The sequence below is a fragment of the Bubalus kerabau genome, chromosome 8, assembly GCF_029407905.1.
Source record: "Bubalus kerabau isolate K-KA32 ecotype Philippines breed swamp buffalo chromosome 8, PCC_UOA_SB_1v2, whole genome shotgun sequence".
Classification (NCBI taxonomy): domain Eukaryota; kingdom Metazoa; phylum Chordata; class Mammalia; order Artiodactyla; family Bovidae; genus Bubalus; species Bubalus kerabau.
This window is the reverse complement of record NC_073631.1, coordinates 13490124-13513479: the sequence shown is the minus strand read 5'-3', so window position 1 is coordinate 13513479 and position 23356 is coordinate 13490124. Positions and strand designations below refer to the sequence as shown.

The window sequence follows — 23356 nt, the reverse complement described above, 5'->3', positions numbered from 1 at the left end:
CATGCCAGATTTAACCAAAGTAAAAAAGACTGAAGAACAAAAGCCTAATTTGTTTAAAAATATTTATTTTAAATTATTAAAAGTTATTTTCTGCTTTAACAGAAAAATCACTAACTTGCAATAAATTGCTTTACCATTTAAGCCATCTATTAGTAATAGCAACACTAACAGAATCAAAAAGTAAAACTGACTTTTTGGATATTTAATTTAAAAATGTATATTATCAACCTAAGAAAATAAATGATATATTTCAAAATCATTGAAAGTTATCAAACAATGGCTGTTCTTAAAACTGGGTATTTAAAATAGAATTATGTAACTATATTGCACAACTGATTGTAAAATTTGTGAAACAGTGCCTGTGATTTATGAAGTGATTTTAAAAAGACATTTTAACCTATATTAACAAACATCCTTATTAACTTAATCCTTAAGCTATCATTATAATCACAACCTTCTGGAATATTTGTTGGAGGTTAAGTAAGAGTATTTCCCCAATCCCAATGGACATATAACCTGTACTTTTGACAAACTCATTATGAACATTAACTTCACACTAATTCCCAGACATAATTACAGTACAGAATACAGAGCTACTTCCTAAGAACTGTTATTTTCTAGGGGACATTAGGGAAAAAAACTCTAGAAATTCTCCAGTCAGTGACATAAGATATTCTTGGGCTAGACTTAAAGAGACCAAGGTCAACAATGACTTCCATATTGTCAAGTCAAGGAATCAGTTCTATGACCACTTATTCAGACTCTTTAGAAGCATCTGACTTAGGTTTACAGCTGATTGTTCCATAAACACTTCCTTCTGTAAGCTAATGTGACAACACAATTTCCTAGATTTCCTCCTCCCCAGCCAGCTGCTCCTTCTCCGGCTTTTCTACTGGGCCCTCCTCCCCCACCCAATCTCTGAATGTCACAGGCCCAAGGCCCTCATGTGTTCTTTCTCTCCACCCTTTTCCCCAATCTTCTTATCCAGCACCATGGCTTAAAATACAGTTAAATGCTGATGGTCCCCAGCCTATAACTTCAGTACTGATCTTTTTATACTCAACTGCCTCAATAAGTCTGCTTGAATGTTAATATGTATCAAATAGAAATGATGATTTTCCACTGCAAACCAGGATTCCTTGTAAAAGCAAGTAACACCACCATTCTCCTAGATGTTCATCATTCTCTTTTCCTCCCATACGTACATCAATCCATCGGAAGGAACAATTTGAAAATAGAACCCAACTTGGATCACTTCCCACCTGTGGATTATATTACCTACAGATCTATGCTTCTTTAAGAGTGAAAAAGAAAAATTGGTTACAGATGCTGACAGAAACAGCATTTATATACATGAAAAGACTGATTGAACATATGTAAGGAAAATCAGCAAAGATGACTTTAAAACACCCTACATGCCACTGTAGAATAGAATTCACAGTCTGAGACAGAATGGTAAAAAGAGCTTTAAATGGGTAGAAAGTCCATTTAGAAGCAACTGTACTCCACAAACAGGTACCATCTCATCCACCTTTACTATTTATGTGACTGAATCTTTCAGTTTCTCTATGAGGAAAGGAATAAAAAAAAACTTGTGGCAAACATTTTTGTTTTTATTTTAGTGACATCTTCTGATAGTAGGCTCTGGGAAAAATGGAATATGAATTTAAAAACTATGAGAGATTCATATGAACAGTAATTAAGTTATAACATACCGTACAGAGATCCTTATATTGCAGCTTTTGGAATTTTGTATCTGTGTTTCCTGCACATAGTTCCACATAGCCAAGAACAACTTGAAACACAGTATTATGAATGGCTTGGGTGAAGTGCATATGAAGTTGGTCCATTGCTGTCTATGGAAATAAAGCACATAATCGCCTATTACTAAAATAAGTTACTAAGATAAAAAACTGATTTGAAAAACATAGGAAACAATCTTTACCAATTTTACCTGCAGCACAAATAACTATTATTCACAGAATTATAAATGTTGATTATTTGCAGCTAACCCTTCAAACAACCACAACATCATACCACTACAGATAAACCTGAATCATAAACACGGCTCTGCTGTGTTTACAGTACCAGTTTATGTTTATGGTACCAGTCATATTTAAGACTGGTACCCAGTTTGCCAAACATGTCATGTCTAATCACACCTTTGAATTCCCTCTGCCATCCTTTCATTTTCAGGATTCTCAGTGGTCACCTTCTCAGAGAAGCCTTTCCTGACTATCCCATACAAACCAGTACTTTGCATCACTCTGTACCCTTACACAGATTTTCTTTCAATTTCTGTCTCCCAAACTAGAAGGTAAGATACACGAGGGCTTATATCCAGATGCCTGGAGCAATGCACACAGTTGGCAACAATAAATATTTAATGAGAGAGAATTCATCTAATGGGGAAAATTAGAAGTTATAGGTGCTTCAAGACCTTTGAAAATACATATCCCTCAAAATTACCAAATGCCTTCCTTCTTGTATTTTCCCTAGGTATATCTTAAGACATCAAAACTAATTAAGTACAATAAATAACCATATTTCTTTATTCACATTACACAATGTAAATAGCCTGGTAAAGTCTTACATTTCCTTCTAATAAAAGAGACTTATATTTAAGGGGAAAAAAATTTACATCAATGTTTTGATGTTCTCAAGAAAAATGTATACTCCTATATGTAGAAGATGTAATTAACTTTCAAACTATGGCCTCCACTTCAGGCTTTTCAAGGAAGCCCCTGAGTAGTAAGAACAGGTAAAGACATGCATTATGGGAATGTGAGGACATTCTGGGGATAACAAAATCCTTTGAAAACACTGATAAAAGAAACGGACCCGCTTTACAACAAATGTACACAATACACAAAAGTTTACAAACCACTGTGAGGGAATCACACTGGCCCGTCTAGGAACCATGAGATTCCAACCTTAAAAGTTCTTATTCAGGACCAAGAACTGAGGTACAAGAGACTACATATCCTCACCCACTGAATTATAGTATACTTTTTTAAAAACCTACAGGAAATGATGAAAATATTAAACCTGAGACACACTTCATAGTTTAAAACAAACCTCAGTAATGTGTTAACCACACTACCCACACTCTGCGCTTATGTGATCCTGCTACCATTGCTAACACATCATAAAAATGTACTTTCTTCAATGAAACTGTTTAAGCACACTACATTACTAATATTCAAACTTAAGCAATCAGGAAGAGCAATAGATTACTGATTAAGAAAAAAAAAATCCTTGCAAAACTTACCTGTGTTTTTCCAAGAAGTCGATAAGCTTGTTGAACTTTGGTGTAGTGGTTAATGTCAAAATTCTTGCATATTTTGGACAGAGCAACATCCAACTGTTCCTATGTAAACAAAAGAGAAGGTGAGAGGTGGTTAAGGAATCATGTTTTCAAGGCAATAAGAAAAATATTACGACTAATTCCTCACTTTTAATTAATATCTAAACACATTACTATCACACTGGATTTAACAGTCAAAAACAAATTTAATGAAAAATATAAGTTGTCATTTTGTTTGGCTGCACCACACTGCTGGCAGGCTCTTAGTTCCCCAAGCAGGGATCAAACCCAGGACATGGCAATGAAAGCACCAAGTCCTAACCACCAGGGAATAAACTATAATTCTTATTACCAACTGTACTCAAGTTTATTGAGATGTTATTGATATGTGAATTAAAAAAAAATTTTTTTGCCAACTGTTTCAAGGGACACAAAATAATTATAATAGTCTCTAAAGGAATTCTAGTTCTTATTTTTACTTAGTTTTATGTTTCATTAAGCATCAGCTAAAATCGTGTAATTATATGAAAGGAGTTTGTAGGACTACTGAAAAATAAAACCCTTCTTAATCACTGAAAAGTAATTCTCAACAAAACTACACTGACTTAAAAGTCTACACCTCAAGGTATTGCCTTTTCGTATCTAAGTGTATCCACCTTGTTTATGGGTTTCTATCTCAATGATTTTATTTAAATTATAAGAATGAAGAAAACTGAGTTTTCAAAAGAAAGTCTTCATTAAAATATTCAGGTGATCAAAAAAAGAAAAAAGAAAAAAAGAAAATAAAAAATAAATAAATAATCATTTATTTACTTAAGGGATTTTCAAAATAATTCTATTTATGCTTACCAAATAAATTATCATTCCTACTATGGAAATAATTGCATTTATGATCAAAAACTACTTTCACAAAGGTCATTTGAAAGTCTAGCCTCAACCTTTGTAAGAGCTCTCATCAGGAAAACAAAATAAAATCTCAGAAGAAACTAAATAATTCTTATTAAATGTATTTAAATGAACCCTCTGCTTTACAAAGATTGCTGAGGAAGACTTTATGCTCACAATGACATAGCTTTTCATTTCCAGTTTCTACACATTTGAGGAACTGTGTGAGATGTTATTATGAGGTTTAGGAATTTAGGAGGGTTATCATCAATCAAAAATCATTCTTAAACTCAGTAGGCTAAAAAGGAGAAATAGTTGATAATCAAAAAATAATTAATACGTGGTAAATACTCTGCCTATAGTTTATGTGAACACACACCTATAACTAAGAGTTTAGGAATCTTTGTAGATATGGTAATATTTTCAAATACTCTTTCCAGACACTATAATTCCTAAAGTATCTTTGAGAGGACGAGTAAATTAACATTAACTTGACCAAGTCTGTTAACATTAACAGACATTCCAAATGAAAAACACAAAGACTAGTGATCTAGAAACACTGGTAAGAATATGGAAGTCAAAACGTAAGATACACCTATGCTATTCAGAAACCTCTGAAAAGAAAGTTGTTTAACTTAAGATATAATCCTTCTTACCTCAATTTGTTCTAAAGTATCTTGCAACTTTGAATTCAGTTCACTATTAAATAAAACAGAATTAGGTGTGTCAATCTTTAAAAGAGACAAACTAGATGAATAAACACTTAAAATTGACAAATCAATAGTATGAGCAGTTAATTTGTGCTGATTGTACAGACAGTATGATAAGGTAAGAAAAATAAACAAAAGGAAAAAAATTAGAAAGGAAGAAATAAGAGTCATCACAGAAAATCCTGAAGAATTTATAGATAAAACTAAGAATTTAAGTGCCCCGTGGATGGAGGAGCCTGGTGGGTTGCAGTCCATGGTGTCGCTGGGAGTTGGACACGACTGAGCGACTTCACTTTCACTTTTCACTTTCATGCATTGGAGAAGGAAATGGCAACCCACTCCAGTGTTCTTGCCTGGAGAATCCCAGGGACGGAGGAGCCTGATGGGCTGCCGTCTATGGGGTCGCACAGAGTCAGACACGACTGAAGCAACTTAACAGCAGCAGCAGCAGCAAGTTTTAAAGATAATGTGTGTAATATAGATGAAAAGTAAAATAAAGATAAAACTAATCTCTATATATCAAAACAAGGAATTAGACAATGAAATTTTTGAAGATACATTTCAAAAAACCAAATACCTGGGAATAAACCAAATAAAGAATATACAATACAAAACAGAGCCAAAATAAAGAAGACCACTCACTATACAGAGGTATATACCATATAAACAGACTAAAATTTTTAATACAACTGATACCAATTCTCACAAAAACGATATCCTAAAATAACTGATATCTTATTAATATTAAGCCAGTGAATGGGCTTTTTAATGGAGGAATTGACAAGCTGCTTCTAAAATTTATGTGGAAACTCAAAGGGCCAAGACTAGTTAAGCAAACCCCAAAGAACAATGCTGTAAGACACACTAAAAACAGGCTGATTTATTATAAAGTCACAGCAGTAAGGCGGTGTGGCACTTATCATAAGAACACGTTAACAGGTCAACAGAACAAAATAAAGACAAAGGGTAAAAGCCTTAAATATTTGACAAAGAAGAAATTCAATTGGCCAATGAACATGTAAATATGTACTCTTTCAGGCATTCAGGAAATGCAAATTAAAACTACAAAAAGACTATAACAAATGACTAGAATGGCTAAAAATATTTTTTAAAAAATTAAAAACAATGTCAACAAATGTTGGCAAGAATGTAGAATAAAACACTCAACTCAATGCTGGAGAAGGGAAAAGTGATACCACCTCTCTGGAACCATTAATACCTCCTGAAACTCAACATACACTTACTGCAGGTGTATCTATCAGAAGCTCATTCACAATCCTCACAACATTATTTGTAACAGGCAAAAATTTGAAGCAGCTCAACTGTCTATGAAAAATTAAAGGAATACATTTATTTATATGATAAAATACTATAGCAATGAAAATGTGTCACCTGAATCTCAAAAACATAATACAAAAGATGTCAGTTTAAAAAATACATACTGCATGATTCCATTTACATAAAGTTCAAAACAGGCAAAAATAATGTTAGTGACAGAAATCAGAATAGTGGTTACCCTGGTAATATAATGACTAGAATGAGGCATGAAGGAAGTTGCTAGGGTCCTAGAAATGTTCTAGTTCTGTTTTTATTTCTGGGAAGTAATTATACAATTCTGCTCCCTTTGTAAAAATGTATTGAGTTATACATTTAGGGTGTGTGATTGAATCTGATTTTTTTCCCCTTTAATCCTCCAGCGTTAGTGTTAGTTGCTCAGTCGTGCTCAACTCTTTGCAATCCCATGGGCTGTAGCCTGCCAGCCTCCTCCGTCCATGGGATTTTCAAGGCAAGATACTGAAGTGGGTTGCCACTTCCTTCTCCAAGCAATCTTCTGACCCCAGGGATTGAACGGGGTCTCCCACATTGCAAGCTGACTCTACCATCTGAGCCATCAGGGAACCCCTAATTCTCAAGAGGTCAGTTTAAAAACAACTGATGTTATTTGAATTATAATACCTCATTACTAAAAAATATCTGCTGTTATCTAAAAAAGTAAATATAATTTTAGAGAAAATGTTTTGACAAAAGGGATTAAGGTAAAAGTAAAATAAAATAGTAAGAACAAGAGAAAGATGCAGTTTCACAGCAAAATTATACAAGGGTTTTTTTTGTTTGTTTGTTTTTTTCCTTACAACTGTCATCTGATTATCAATGTGATTCTCAAAGTCCTAGCAGCCAAAACAAATAGGGAAGGCCACAGTACACAATTCGGTGTCCAGAATATCAAAACAAACCAGTAATTTAAGAGAAAGAACAAAAACAAAGAGACAAAACTCACTTTCACTGGCATTAAATTCAGAGAGAAAATTTTGCCAGTCTTGATAAAGAGAACAGCAATATTTTATCTCCTATGGCACAACACCCTGGGCAACAGCCTTATAGAATATACAATATGATTCATGGCCTCCCTTAGAGAGCCTTTTAATGCAAACTGAGCAGATAACAACAAAGTGGTTTGACAGAAAGATACAGACATATACAAATGCAAAGCAATCTGTCAGGAAAGTGAAACCAACAATAATACAAGTACCCAGTTTTGAAGGTCTCACAGATAAACATTCAAACCCATGGAGGAATTAGGCCATTTTCAACAAATACTGTGTACCATAAGCATGCTTTTAATTAAGGTTGAGAATGGAAGATTATGCTCTCAAGTAAAAACTGAAATGAACAAGCCTTCATATCTGTCAACAAACAGTGTAGGAATCTGGAGAAGTGAATGGCTACCCACTCCAGTATTCTTGCCTGGAGAACCCCAAGGACAGAGGAGCCTGGAGGGCTACTGTCCACAGGGTTACAAAGAATCGGACTCAACTGAGCACCTCAACAAAAAAGACAACAGTCCTGTGCACCTGGCCATTTCCTGCTATCATCTGGCAGCTTCATATGGATGCTACCCTGCCTGGTCCCTAAAGACAGCTGAGTTTGCAGTTCCTAAGTGAAGCAGAAATAAAAATCGTATTAATCCATGCTTTAACACTTTTGGTGATTCCCCATGAAGCCAAGGATAAAGCCCTAAATTAGCATGGCACTTAAGACTCTTCATAACTGACAAAAAATTAACTTCCCATTCACTTTTCAGTGCCTCTATGGTTGACGCTTGAACAACAGGCATTTGAATTGCACTGGTCGACTTATAAGCGGATGTTTTTCGATAGTAAATCCTACAGTACTTCCTGATCCTCAGTTGGTTGAATCCATAGATGCGGAATCACCTATTCAGAGGTCCAAGTAGGCAAGTTATATGTGGATTTTCGACTGAGCCAAGGGTGGCACCACTAACCCCTAGGGTTGTTCAAGGGCAACTATATTTTAGTCAGATGGACAAGGTGCAATTCCCCAAACAAACCCCAGGCTTTTCCATTCTCTATTCTTGCATATAATGTTCACAATAGCTAGAAAGTACATTCCCTTTTTCTCACTCTCAAATGTCTTTTTTTCTGGGAAGTCTCTCTCTCCTAACTGTTTCCTTAAGTTACACAATGCTGTGTTTACAGCACCCTGAATTAGAGTAAAGAAGTATCTGTGACTATTTATCAGAGCAGACTGTGGCTGTTCCCCAGGGATTCCCCAGGACTAACTAAATTCACTGCCTGAATCAGAGCAGGAAATAAACATCTGCTGAGTCAAATTTGCAATGCAAACAAAAAACAGCAAACTTTAACCATCATTCCTTTAGCCCCCATATTCTACTTCAATTTTAAAAAAAGAAAGGAGAACATTTTAGAAGAATAAGAGTCAGACTGGACTCTGGGTCTACAGGGGTCTTAGTAAAGGTGGGAAAAAAAAAAAAAAGGAGCAAGAGAGAGAGAGAGAAGCAGAGAAGTTGGTTCTACTCCTCTATCACACAGCGCTCAGAAGTTCACTAAGGCTGAAGACACAGACATGGAGAGGCAAAAACACCCAGAATAATAAGTATCAGAATTCGTAAACATATTCTTTCAGGGAATATTGAGTTTGGAGAAAAAAGGAATATATCTAAACTAATTCAGAGGTGACAGTAACAACTTATTCAGCTTCTCAATTGAAAAAATGGGCTTTAGAGTTTATTCACAATATTATCATAAATCTAGGTGCTCTTATTCCTTCTATTATTCGTGGTTAAAATGATTTTGTAGCCTATATATTAAGAGTTAATAATGCAAGCATGGTAATGTATATGGTATGCAGAAATTTTTAAATAAATCTATAAATCAACCATCTTGGTTTTATTAAAAATGCTTTCAAGAGGGAAGGGATGTATGTATAGGTATGGCTGATTCTTGTGGCTGTATGGCAGAAGCCAACACAACATCGTAAAGCAATTATCCACCAATTAAAAATAAATTTTAAAAAATGCTTTCAAAATCTACAACTGTAGTTTGATAACAGTTGGCTACTAATTAAAGATATACACATAAAAATATGATTAAGGAGTGGGCATATTAAATGTGGTCTTTAAAGAAATCCTCAGCCATCATTTAGAAATATGAATTTCAGTTATTTGGGTCAGTTAATCAGAGTATTTAAAAAGGACCTAGTCATGAACATTTGGATAAATAAAAGCTATATTATGGTCAAAAAAATTACTAGTTGTAAGATGAAAGACTAAAAGCTATTAAAAGCTATTTGCAAGTGAGTGGAATGACTCAAACAATTTGCAGGGCATTTTTATAATCACTACAGAAAATATTAAAAATAACATTCATAAATAATTAACTTTCCTTTTAAGTAGCTGCTCTGGGACACAAACTCACAAAATGCGTCCTGCTGCTGCTGCTAAGTCGCTTCCGACTCTGTGCGACCCCATAGACGGCAGCCCACCAGGCTCCCCTGTCCCTGGGATTCTCCAGGCAAGAACACTGGAGTGGGTTGCCATTTCCTTCTCCAGTGCAGGAAAGAAAACTGCAATTTGACTGTACTGAAAGACAAGATGGTATGGAGGTATCACCCTCTTAATGATCTTTCCCTGGTTTGTTATTAAGCCAGGTGATTTAAGACAAGTCTCTTAATAACTCTGGGCACCAGTTTCCTATACAAAAGTGGGCTGGATCTAAAGGGCTGCTTCAAGCTCTAAAGTGTCTAGGTTTTATTATATGCTGAACACCAGCTAACCAATTAGCACATCTTTGTATATGATTCAGCAGAATGCTAAAACCTCTGGAACACACGTAAGTAAAATTTATCCTTCCAAAGTTATACTGTGTGCCCATGGCCCCCAGAAACTCGAGTCTGTTTAGATCAGAGGTATTATATAATTCCAAGGATTTCAATCTACTCACTGCTGCCGAGTTTTATCAACAGACCTCAGAGAAAACATGATTTTCAAACACACTGAAGCTAAACAAACAACCTTGAGGTACCATCAAGTGTCACAGGATCCTTCCAACCACAGAAAAACTGTAAAAGAACTCCAAGATCACTATGAATCAACCGAGATCTCTGACCACACACTGTTCAGAAATCCCAGACCTAACTCACAACACAATCATTCACCACATAGAAAGTTCAGAATTCATTATTAAGGACACTAAAAATGTTCAAAACATTTCCAAACTCTATGAATTATAATTCCAGAGCAGAAGCCAGGCTCAGGAGTCAAATCTAGCCAAGAGGCTGTGTTTCTAAATAAAGTTTTATTGAAACACAGCCACATGCATTTGTTTACATATTGTCTAATGCCACTCTTGGTCTTCAAGGGCAGAGCTGAGTAACTGCAATCAAGACCTTATGGTCTGCAAAATTTAAAATATTTATTATCTGGCCCTTTAAACACAAAGGCCCTCTGGCAGCCCTGTGCTACAGTTCGGCAGAAGACCTTTTAGTTGGTCTACTGATCAAAGTTAAAACAGGAATATTTATGTGCACTGAATATTTTAGGGCTTCGCCGGTGGCTCAGATAGTAAAGAATGTGCCTGTAGTGTGGGAGGACCCAGGTTCCATCCCTGGGTCAGGAAGCTCCCCTGGAGAAGGGAATGGCTACCCACTCCAGTATTCTTGCCTGGAGAATCCCACAGACAGAGGAGCCTGGTGGGCTACAGTCCATGGGGTCATAAAGAATCAGACACAACAGAAGTGACTTGGTGTGGGCACGTAATATTTTAACCAAAATTGTATAGTGTACTTCACTCATCCACTTCTGACTTAGAGCCAAGGTCTTTTCATTTGACTGGAGTTTTAACTTCTTAGTCTCATATGAACCAGATCACAAATAAATTGACTGTAATTTCAAGCTTCAGATTCTCAAAATGGAAGCAGGAACCTAAAAACAAATGCAAAACAACCTGAATGCCAAATCACAGTTATCTTATATCCCCCAGTTTTTTATGAGTTGTCTCGCCTACAGAAGATTCAAAAGGAAATTTATTTTTAACAATAAGTTCTATTTTTCCAATGCATCCAACTTACTTTCAAAAAGTTGTTTCACCTCATTAGTTTATTTACTCAAGCAACATAAAGACAGGAACAAACACAACTGGCAGAAACAGGTTTAGGAAAAACACAGTTAACTCTAGTCAGGATATACTTCAGAGATTGGAGCAAAATAATATAAATTGGCCTACTGGCCATGAGCTTCCACTGCACATAACAGCTATTACATTGGTAGACGGCCTACCATAGTTGTGGTTAAGAACAACAAGATGTGTATCCCAGCAGATATAAACTTAAATCTTGCCTTTGCCACTCATTTTACAGAGCATCAATGTCCTCATCTACAAGAGAGGAAACACCACCACCTGAGGGATATTTTGTTAATGCTAAATAGGAAAAAATAAGGAACATTATCTTTAAATAAAAGATGTTTAAGTATCTTTAAAAGATAAAAAATAAGTACAGTGCTTGATATATATTAAAGTCCAAAATTTTTCAAAAATTGTATCATCATTATCACTATTATCATGATTCAGTGTTTAAAACTGAAGAATAAAGCTTTAGTGAGAAAGCCTTATTAAAATCTAATTTAGAATTACTGTATTGTCAGTGCTGCCTTGGATAATGGTGCCAAGCTCCTACTCCCACTCCTATAAATGTCAGTATTTCCCATTCCCATGGGGGTACGGGAAGTGAGCCATTAACAGCTTGAGCATCTCTGATGGCTTTTGTTTATGTATGCTGTGGTCTTAACTGGCATATTACCCCACAGTCCTGCCTGTTAACTGCCTGTTTTACCAACTCCTACAGAACAAATACATTTCACAACCTCTTGGTATAACAAGTAAACACAGCATCTCATGTAGTTAAGCACTAAATAATACTTCATTCTTGTCTCATCATCTTAGAGTAAAGAATCTAAGACAGAACTTTTCTAGACTGGTGAAATTTTAGATCAAGTGAAAAAAAGAAAAATCCTTAAAATTTCTAAAAGACAGACACCATTTCTTTGGTAAAATGAGAAGGAGTAGTATCTGACTCTGTCCTTCGAAACAGGAGGCTTGAATAGACAACTAAGCAATGCCTTCCATTTTTTAAGGAAAAAAAATAACTTTTCTTTCAATCATTTGTTGTTCAGTTGCTAAGCTGTGTCCGCCTCCTTGCAACTGCATGGACTGCAGCACACCAGCCCTCCTTGCCCATCACCAACTCCTGGAGTTTGCTCAGGCTCATGCCCATCGAGTCGGTGATACCACACAACCATCTCATCCTCTGATGCCCCCTTCTCCTCCTGCATGCATGGGCTAAATTACGGTCACTTCAAAATCTGAAAATTTACCCCCTAAGTTTCCTGTATTAAAAAAATTTTCAAAGAGGTAACTAACAACACACAACAAAGAAATGCACAAAAATGGAGTATTACAAAGATGACAGAAGCCGAGCAGGACCTACAAAAGTGAAAAATGTTCAACAGAAACAGAAAAACACTATGGATTTGGATTTTCATTTAGAGACAAAGGATTATTTTTCCTTTTTCATACATCCAATCACTCAGTTCTGCAGATAATAATATTTAAATATCCATAATATAGTAAACATGACTTTATTAATTTTTTAGAAGTAATCTATTAGAAAAAACAGAGATTTAATTATAGTTGTGTAAAGAATATAAATGTTATAAACTTGACCAAGTAAAAATAACAGTTTCACGAACAAAACCTGGAAGATGGAGAAGTGAAAAGAAGTGAAAGGAAGTGCACCACGTGCCTATCTCTTATTGCTTTTTATTACGGGGGGTAAACAGTTATCGAGAACTATCTACATCGATAAATCAGGAAAAGGTTATTATTATAATGTAATCTTTTAAATTACAATGAAATCTGGTAGGATGAAAATTAAGCTGTAAAAATGGTTTACTCTAGGGAGTAGGAAAGGGAAGGATAGGTAGGCAGAAAGAAAAACTTTCACCTTTTAAGACCACTTTGTTCAAGTGTCATGTTTTATGTAGATTTCACTTTACATTAGTTTTAAATGGCACTGCCTGGAGGAGGAAGGCACAGGAAAACAAGATAAAAGATAAGAAAGGAGTTGGTGTCAGAATAGCATGGTGTCAATAACTCAGCCCAAGCAAATCAAGCAACAGGGACTCCAGACCTGCATGTGAGTCTAGCTGAGCAAGCCTGGTGATCCTGCAGAAACACTCACTGTTCATCACTCCAGGTGAGGCTCCTGGGCTCCCCTCGCCTGAGTGTAAAGAGAGAGAGAGCAGACACTGCTTGCTAAGATGGAATCAAGGGCCACAGGAGAAGAACAGTGCCCAGTACTGCTGTTGTCTGTTGTTTAGTCACGACATCATGTCTGACTCGACGCAACCCCATGGACTATAGCCCGCCAGGCTCCTTTCTCCATGGGATTTCTCAGACACGATACTGGAGTGGGTTGCCAACATTTCCTTCTCCAGGGGATCCTCCTGATCCAAGGAATCAAACCCAAGCCTCCTGCTTGGCAGGTGGATTCTTTACCACTGAGCCACCTGGGGAGCCCAAGTACTGCTGTACTTGTACCTAAAGGCTATACTCATTATTCGATGATTTAAGGGTCTACAACCTACAAGTTTCTTTCAACTGCCAAGATCATCATCTGAGGGGGGAAAAAGGATATTTTAAGATTATCAGAAATTAAATACAGCTGTCTACGTTAAAGTGCAGTACTCAAAACCAGTTCAGGTGGTGCATGACCTTTTTGGTGCATAATCTAGCATGTGCTAAGATTCATTCAGGTAGTTTCTTTCAAAGGAAATTTTAAAAAGCAATAAAGAAGTTTTGACTTTTAATAACTTTTCATGAAATTAATTTAGGTAAATTTCAAGTGATAAAGAAATTAATGCTTTATTTAGGCACACTTTAAGATAAACACCCTGATTCTTATTCCCGATAAATCCCAACCATATAACTCTGTCACATCATGCAAGATACCGAATTACTTGGTACTTCATGTATTACACTACACAGTCATAGAACCCTAATTTATCAGGCATACAGTCAGTGCCATTTTATGCAGAAGCAAAGTTGTGAATTCTCTTTTTTCTACTTTCAGAATCATAAGAGTTCACCCTCACTTGTTCCATGTAATCTACTCCTAAGGCCACAGAGTCTCTGTCTTCTATCAAACACTGTATTTCCAATAAAGGAACAATGTGACTGGGAAAGAAGAGAGGAACATATAATCTACTAAGGAAAAATTAAGAAGTGCATGAATAGACCCACTGTACAGATGAATCTGCCTGCAACATAAAAACAAAAACACCAAATATTACCCGATAATTCCCAAACACTTGGAATCGTGGAATGGTTCTCTTAAAGGACACTGCTAAAAAAAATATTTCTTGATTTTCTAATCATCAATAGGAATACAAAATAAATTTAAATGTTAAAGAAAATGAGTGTGAATTTAGTTGGAAATTAATTACTATTCTATGGTTACCAGAGTGTCAAATGATTTTTCACTTTTGAATCACTCAGATCTAAGCAAAAGATTAAATCTTGCCTTTGGCTAAATTCACAGCTCCAGGTAAATGGAAGGAACATTTAAAGTGCTTGTGAGAGGAGGAGCCAAGATGGCGGAGGAGTAGGACGGGGAGAACACTTTCTCCCCCACAAATTCATCAAAAGAGCATTTAAACGTCGAGTAAATTCCACAAAACAACTTCTGAATGCCGGCAGAGGACATCAGGCACCCAGAAAAGCAGCCCAACTCTTCGAAAGGAGATAACCGAGTGGCGGGGAGGCGATAAGTCGCAGCATTGGCGCCCGCCAAACACCTCATCACCTGAGCTGCTCGACCTGGGAAGAGCACAAAACGCAGGCCCAACCGAGTCTGCGCCTCTGAGGACTACCCGAGTGCCGGAACCTGAGCGGCTTGGACCTGGGAGCTCAGCCCAGGGCCGGCCTCTGATTGTTCCCGGCGGAACAACCTAGAGCCCGAGCAGTGTGGGCAGGGAGGCTACACGCGCCGTGAGCGGGGGCAGACCCAGTGTGGCTGAGGCACTGCGAGCGCACGCCAGTGTTATCTGTTTGCAGCATCCCTCCCTCCCTCCCCACAGCGCGGCTGAACAAGTGAGCCTAAATAAAAAAAAAAAATAGTGTCCTCCACCGTCCCCTTTGTGTCAGGGCGGGAACCAGACACTGAAGAGACCAGCAAACAGAAGAAGCTATAACAGAGGGAAACGCCTTGGAAGCTACAGGCCATAGATTAAAACCCTGTGGTTACTACGGATTACATAGGAAGGGGCCTATAGATCTTGAGAAATATAAGTCGGACTAAGGAACTGCCAAAAATGAACTGAACCCACAATACTCACAACAAAACCAGAGAAAGACCTAGATATATTTTTACTATTTTTACGATCAATCTTTCTTTCTTTCTTTTTTTTTAATTAAAAAAAATTTTTTTAAGTCCTCTATTGTCCTTTAATTTTCACTTTTATAACTATTACTTTGCAAAAAAAAAAAAAAAGACCCTATTTTTTTTTTTTCTTCTTCAGCAAACTTCATATATATATTTTATAATTTTTTGACCGTGGTTTTTTTTTTTTTTTCTTTTTTCTTTTTCTTCTTTTCTTTAACATTGTATTTTTGAAATTCCAAACTCTACTCTAGATTTTTAATTTTAGCCTTTTGATATATGTTATCAATTTTGTACCTATAGTTTTTTTTCATAATTGCTGTGACTTTTTTTTTCCTCTGTTTCTTTCTCTTCTTCTTTTATATAACATCGTATATCTGCAATTCCAAACTCTACTCAAGATTTTTAATTTATGCTTTTTGGTATTTGATATCAATTTTGTACCTGTATTTTCTTTATAATTTTTGCGACATTGTTTTTGTTGGTTTGTTTGTTTTCTCTCTTTATTTTTCTTCTTCTTTTTTTTTTTTTTTTAACGTTGTATTTTTGAAATTCCAAACTCTACTCTAGATTTTTAATTTTTGCTGTTTGGTATTAGTTATCAATTTTGTACCTGTAGTTTCTTTATTACTTTCACGACCTTGTTTGTTTTTCTTTGTTCGTTTTTTCTCTCTTTCTTTTCCTTCTCCTTTTCATTAACATCGCACTTTTGAAATTCCAAACTCTACTCTAGATTTCTAATTTTTGTTTTTATGTATTTGTTACCAATTTTGTACCTTTAAGAACCCAATCTTCAGGACCCATTTTTCACTAGTGTACGAGATTACTGGCTTGACTGCTCTCTCTCCCTTTGGACTCTCCATTTTCTCCACCAGGTCACCTGTATCTCCTCCCTAACCCCTCTCTACTCTACCCAACTCTGTGAATTTCTGTGTGTTCCAGACGGTGGAGAACACTTAAGGAACTGATTACTGGCTGGATCTGTCTCCCTCCTTTTCATTTCCCCCTTTTATCCTTCTGGCCACCTCTGTCTCCTGCCGCCTTCTTCTCTTCCCTGTATAACTCCGTGAACATCTCTGAGTGGTCCAGTTGTGGAGTGCACATAAGGAAGTGACTACTGGCTAGCCCACTCTCTCCACTATTGATTCCACCTCATCTCATTTGGGTCACCTCTAACTCCCTCCTCCCTCTTCTCTTCTCCATGTAACGCTGTGAACCTCTCTGAGTGACCCTCACAGTAGAGAAACTTTTCATCTTTAACGTAGATGTTTTATCAGTGGTGCTGTATAGAAGGAGAAGTTTTGAAACTACTGTAAAATTAAGACCGATAACTGGAAGTAGGAGGCTTAAGTCCAATCCCTGACTCCAGGGAACTCCTGACTCCAAGGAACATTAATTGACAGGAGCTCCTCAAACGCCTCCATACCGACACTGAAACCAAGCACCACACAAGGGCCAACAAGTTCCAGGGAAAGACATAACAAGCAAATTCTCCAGCAACAAAGGAACACAGCCCTGAGCTTCAAGATACAGGCTGCCCAAAGTCACCCCAAAACCATAGACATCTCATAACTCATTACTGGACATTTCATTACACTCCAGAGAGAAGAAATACAGCTCCATCCACCAGAACATCGACACAAGCTTCCCTAACCAGGAAACCTTGACAAGCCACCTGTACAAACCCACACACAGCGAGGAAACGCCACAATAAAGAGAACTCCACAAACTGCCAGAATACAGAAAGGACACCCCAAACTCAGCAATTTAAACAAGATGAAGAGACAGAGGAATAGCCAGCAGATAAAGGAACAGGATAAATGCCCACCAAACCAAACCAAAGAGGAAGAGATAGGGAATCTACCTGATAAAGAATTCCGAATAATGATAGTGAAATTGATCCAAAATCTTGAAATTAAAATGGAATCACAGATAAATAGCCTGGAGGCAAGGATTGAGAAGATGCAAGAAAGGTTTAACAAGGACTTAGAAGAAATAAAAAAGAGTCAATATATAATGAAAAATGCAATAAGTGAAATTAAAAACACTTTGGAGGCAACAAATAGTAGAATAACAGAGGCAGAAGATAGGATTAGTGAATTAGAAGATAGAATGGTAGAAATAAATGAATCAGAGAGGATAAAAGAAAAACGAATTAAAAGAAATGAGGACAATCTCAGAGACCTCCAGGACAATATTAAACGCTACAACATTCGAATCATAGGGGTCCCAGAAGAAGAAGACAAAAAGAAAGACCATGAGAAAATACTTGAGGAGATAATAGTTGAAAACTTCCCTAAAATGGGGAAGGAAATAATCACCCAAGTCCAAGAAACCCAGAGAGTCCCAAACAGGATAAACCCAAGGCGAAACACCCCAAGACACATAGTAATCAAATTAACAAAGATCAAACACAAAGAACAAATATTAAAAGCAGCTAGGGAAAAACAACAAATAACACACAAGGGAATTCCCATAAGGATAACAGCTGATCTTTCAATAGAAACTCTTCAAGCCAGGAGGGAATGGCAAGACATACTTAAAATGATGAAAGAAAATAACCTACAGCCCAGATTATTGTACCCAGCAAGGATCTCATTCAAGTATGAAGGAGAAATAAAAAGCTTTTCAGACAAGCAAAAGCTGAGAGAATTCTGCACCACCAAACCAGCTCTCCAACAAATACTAAAGGATATTCTCTAGACAGGAAACACAAAAATTGTGTATAAATTCGAACCCAAAACAATAAAGTAAATGGCAACGGGGTCATACTTATCAGTAATTACCTTAAACGTAAATGGGTTGAATGCCCCAACCAAAAGACAAAGACTGACTGAATGGATACAAAAACAAGACCCCTGCATATGTTGTCTACAAGAGACCCACCTCAAAACAGGGGACACATACAGACTGAAAGTGAAGGGCTGGAAAAAGATTTTCCATGCGAATAGGGACCAAAAGAAAGCAGGAGTAGCAATACTCATATCAGATAAAATAGACTTTAAAACAAAGACTGTGAAAAGAGACAAAGATGGTCGCTACATAATGATCAAAGGATCAATCCAAGAAGAAGATATAACAATTATAAATATATATGCACCCAACACAGGAGCACCGCAGTATGTAAGACAAATGCTAACAAGTATGAAAGAAGAAATTAACAATAACACAATAATAGTGGGAGACTTTAATACCCCACTCACACCTATGGATAGATCAACTAAACAGAAAATTAACAAGGAAACACAAACTTTAAACGATACAATAGACCAGTTAGACCTAATTGATATCTATAGGACATTTCATCCCAAAACAATGAATTTCACCTTCTTCTCAAGCGCACATGGAACCTTCTCCAGGATAGATCACATCCTGGGCCATAAAGCTAGCCTTGGTAAATTCAAAAAAATAGAAATCATTCCAAGCATCTTTTCTGACCACAATGCAGTAAGATTAGATCTCAATTACAGGAGAAAAACTATTAAAAAATCCAACATATGGAGGCTGAACAACACGCTGCTGAATAACCAACAAATCACAGAAGAAATCAAAAAAGAAATCAAAATTTGCATAGAAACGAATGAAAATGAAAACACAACAACCCAAAACCTGTGGGACACGGTAAAAGCAGTCCTAAGGGGAAAGTTCATAGCAATACAGGCACACCTCAAGAAACAAGAAAAAAGTCAAATAAATAACCTAACTCTACACCTAAAGCAACTAGAAAAGGAAGAAATGAAGAACCCCAGGGTTAGTAGAAGGAAAGAAATCTTAAAAATTAGAGCAGAAATAAATGCAAAAGAAACAAAAGAGACCATAGCAAAAATCAACAAAACCAGAAGCTGGTTCTTTGAAAGGATAAATAAAATTGACAAACCATTAGCCAGACTCATCAAGAAACAAAGGGAGAAAAATCAAATCAATAAAATTAGAAATGAAAATGGAGAGATCACAACAGACAACACAGAAATACAAAGGATCATAAGAGACTACTATCAACAATTATATGCCAATAAAATGGACAACGAGGAAGAAATGGACAAATTCTTAGAAAAGTGCAACTTTCCAAAACTGGACCAGGAAGAAATAGAAAATCTTAACAAACCCATCACAAGCACGGAAACTGAAACTGTAATCAGAAATCTTCCAGCAAACAAAAGCCCAGGTCCAGATGGCTTCACAGCTGAATTCTACCAAAAATTTAGAGAAGAGCTAACACCTATCCTGCTCAAACTCTTCCAGAAAATTGCAGAGGATGGTAAACTTCCAAACTCATTCTATGAGGCCACCATCACCCTAATACCAAAACCTGACAAAGATCCCACAAAAAAAGAAAACTACAGGCCAATATCACTGATGAACATAGATGCAAAAATCCTTAACAAAATTCTAGCAATCAGAATCCAACAACACATTAAAAAGATCATACACCATGACCAAGTGGGCTTTATCCCAGGGATGCAAGGATTCTTCAATATCCGCAAATCAATCAATGTAATACACCACATTAACAAATTGAAAAATAAAAACCATATGATTATCTCAATAGATGCAGAGAAAGCCTTTGACAAAATTCAACATCCATTTATGATCAAAACTCTCCAGAAAGCAGGAATAGAAGGAACATACCTCAACATAATCAAAGCTATATATGACAAACCCACAGCAAACATTATCCTCAATGGTGAAAAATTGAAAGCATTTCCTCTAAAGTCAGGAACAAGACAAGGGTGCCCACTTTCACCATTACTATTCAACATAGTTTTGGAAGTTTTGGCCACAGCAATCAGAACAGAAAAAGAAATAAAAGGAATCCAAATTGGAAAAGAAGAAGTCAAGCTCTCACTGTTTGCAGATGACATGATCCTCTACATAGAAAACCCTAAAGACTCCACCAGAAAATTACTAGAACTAATCAATGACTATAGTAAAGTTGCAGGATATAAAATCAACACACAGAAATCCCTTGCATTCCTATACACTAATAATGAGAAAACAGAAAGAGAAATTAAGGAAACAATTCCATTCACCATTGCAACGGAAAGAATAAAATACTTAGGAATATATCTACCTAAAGAATCTAAAGACCTATATATAGAAAACTATAAAACACTGGTGAAAGAAATCAAAGAGGACACTAACAGATGGAGAAATATACCATGTTCATGGATTGGAAGAATCAATGTAGTGAAAATGAGTATACTACCCAAAGCAATCTATAGATTCAATGCAATCCCTATCAAGCTACCAACAGCATTCTTCACAGAGCTAGAACAAATAATTTCACAATTTGTATGGAAAAACAAAAAACCTCGAATAGCCAAAGCGATCTTGAGAAAGAAGAATGGAACTGGAGGAATCAACCTACCTGACTTCAGGCTCTACTACAAAGCCACAGTTATCAAGACAGTATGGTACTGGCACAAAGACAGAAATATAGATCAATGGAACAAAATAGAAAGCCCAGAGATAAATCCACGCACATATGGACACCTTATCTTCGACAAAGGAGGCAAGAATATACAATGGATTAAAGACAATCTCTTTAACAAGTGGTGCTGGGAACTCTGGTCAACCACTTGTAAAAGAATGAAACTAGAACACTTTCTAACACCATACACAAAAATAAACTCAAAATGGATTAAAGATCTAAACGTAAGACCAGAAACTATAAAACTCCTAGAGGAGAACATAGGCAAAACACTCTCTGACATACATCACAGCAGGATCCTCTATGACCCACCTCCCAGAATATTGGAAATAAAAGCAAAAATAAACAAATGGGACCTAATTAACCTTAAAAGCTTCTGCACATCAAAGGAAACTATTAGCAAGGTGAAAAGACAGCCTTCAGAATGGGAGAAGATAATAGCAAATGAAGCAACTGACAAACAACTAATCTCGAGAATATACAAGCAACTCCTACAGCTCAACTCCAGAAAAATAAATGACCCAATCAAAAAATGGGCCAAAGAACTAAATAGACATTTCTCCAAAGAAGACATACAGATGGCTAACAAACACATGAAAAGATGCTCAACATCACTCATTATCAGAGAAATGCAAATCAAAACCACTATGAGGTACCATTTCACGCCAGTCAGAATGGCTGCAATCCAAAAGTCTACAAGTAATAAATGCTGGAGAGGGTGTGGAGAAAAGGGAACCCTCTTACACTGTTGGTGGGAATGCAAACTAGTACAGCCACTATGGAGAACAGTGTGGAGATTCCTTAAAAAACTGGAAATAGACATGCCTTATGATCCAGCAATCCCACTGCTGGGCATACACACTGAGAAAACCAGAAGGGAAAGAGACACGAGTACCCCAATGTTCATCGCAGCACTGTTTATAATAGCCAGGACATGGAAGCAACCTAGATGTCCATCAGCAGATGAATGGATAAGAAAGCTGTGGTACATATACACAATGGAGTATTATTCAGCCATTAAAAAGAATACATTTGAATCAGTTCTAATGAGGTGGATGAAACTGGAGCCTATTATACAGAGTGAAGTAAGCCAGAAAGAAAAACACCAATACAGTATACTAACGCATATATATGGAATTTAGAAAGATGGTAACAATAACCCTGTGTACGAGACAGCAAAAGAGACACTGATGTATAGAACAGTCTTATGGACTCTGTGGGAGAGGGAGAGGGTGGGAAGATTTGGGAGAATGGCATTGAAACATGTAAAATATCATGTATGAAACGAGTTGCCAGTCCAGGTTCGATGCACGATACTGGATGCTTGGGGCTGGTGCACTGGGACGACCCAGAGGGACGGAATGGGGAGGGAGGAGGGAAGAGGGTTCAGGATGGGGAACACATGTATACCTGTGGTGGATTCATTTTGATATTTGGCAAATCTAATACAGTTATGTAAAGTTTAAAAATAAAATAAAATTAAAAAAAAAAAAATAAAAAATAAAGTGCTTGTGAATTACGTCTGAACCAATGAGAGAGCTCAAGAACAGGTTCAATATTGACTGCACTCATAAGACCAGCGGAAGAAGAGGAAAATGAAGAAAATGCATAGAATAAGAAAGGTACATTTAATTAATAAATACAAAATTAAAAGGAAATTATTAATATAATAAAATTCCTTTTATTTTTATGGACTCAGTCTATCCTATGTATCAATTAACTCTATAGCTATATCCTAAATTGTATGCTCTATAAGAGGTGAACAAGCTTAGGTTCTCCCAACTAGGAGCAAATGGGTGACCTAAGAGGTGAAGCTTCGAGAAGGGGACTGGGTTAGGCAGGACAGGGAAGCACTGCTGTGTGTGGAAGAGAAGAAGCGTCGTCGGAGGCCTGTCATCACCACCAAGCAATTCACTGTCACTAAACTGCCAAGCCGAAAACACAATTCTAACAAATTTCCAGGAAACCTAAGGTAAAAATCCCACTACAATGAATTCCTTAGGACATTTCAATGAGTCTGTGCATCTATTTTTATCTATTTCCAGAATATGTCAACCTTTTATTATTACTGCACTAATACATGTAAACACAGCACGCCTCTTACATTCTGTACATCTAAAATAAAACAATGATCAACTTAAATCATCATTACAGATTTTTCAATTTCAAAACTTTTCACCAGGTGAGGTAACTGTAGTCACACCTCCTCCACACATCACTATATACCTAAAAGTGAAAAAGTGCTTAGAGGCTACTTCATGCCAACCT

At 36.6% G+C, this 23356-nt stretch overlaps 1 protein-coding gene across 3 annotated transcripts in view; it reads right to left on the bottom strand.

Annotated features, from left to right (window-relative positions):
* VPS50 (VPS50 subunit of EARP/GARPII complex) overlaps positions 1-23356 on the bottom strand; it is a 138787-nt gene that overhangs the window by 82296 nt on the left and 33135 nt on the right. For all 3 annotated transcript variants that reach the window (XM_055589726.1, XM_055589724.1, XM_055589725.1), the window contains 3 exons: positions 4849-4891; positions 3272-3370; positions 1716-1856 (listed from right to left, as the gene is read on the bottom strand). In XM_055589726.1, coding sequence (XP_055445701.1) covers positions 1716-1856; positions 3272-3370; positions 4849-4891 — 283 coding nt within the window. The remainder of the gene's footprint in view (positions 1-1715; positions 1857-3271; positions 3371-4848; positions 4892-23356) is intronic.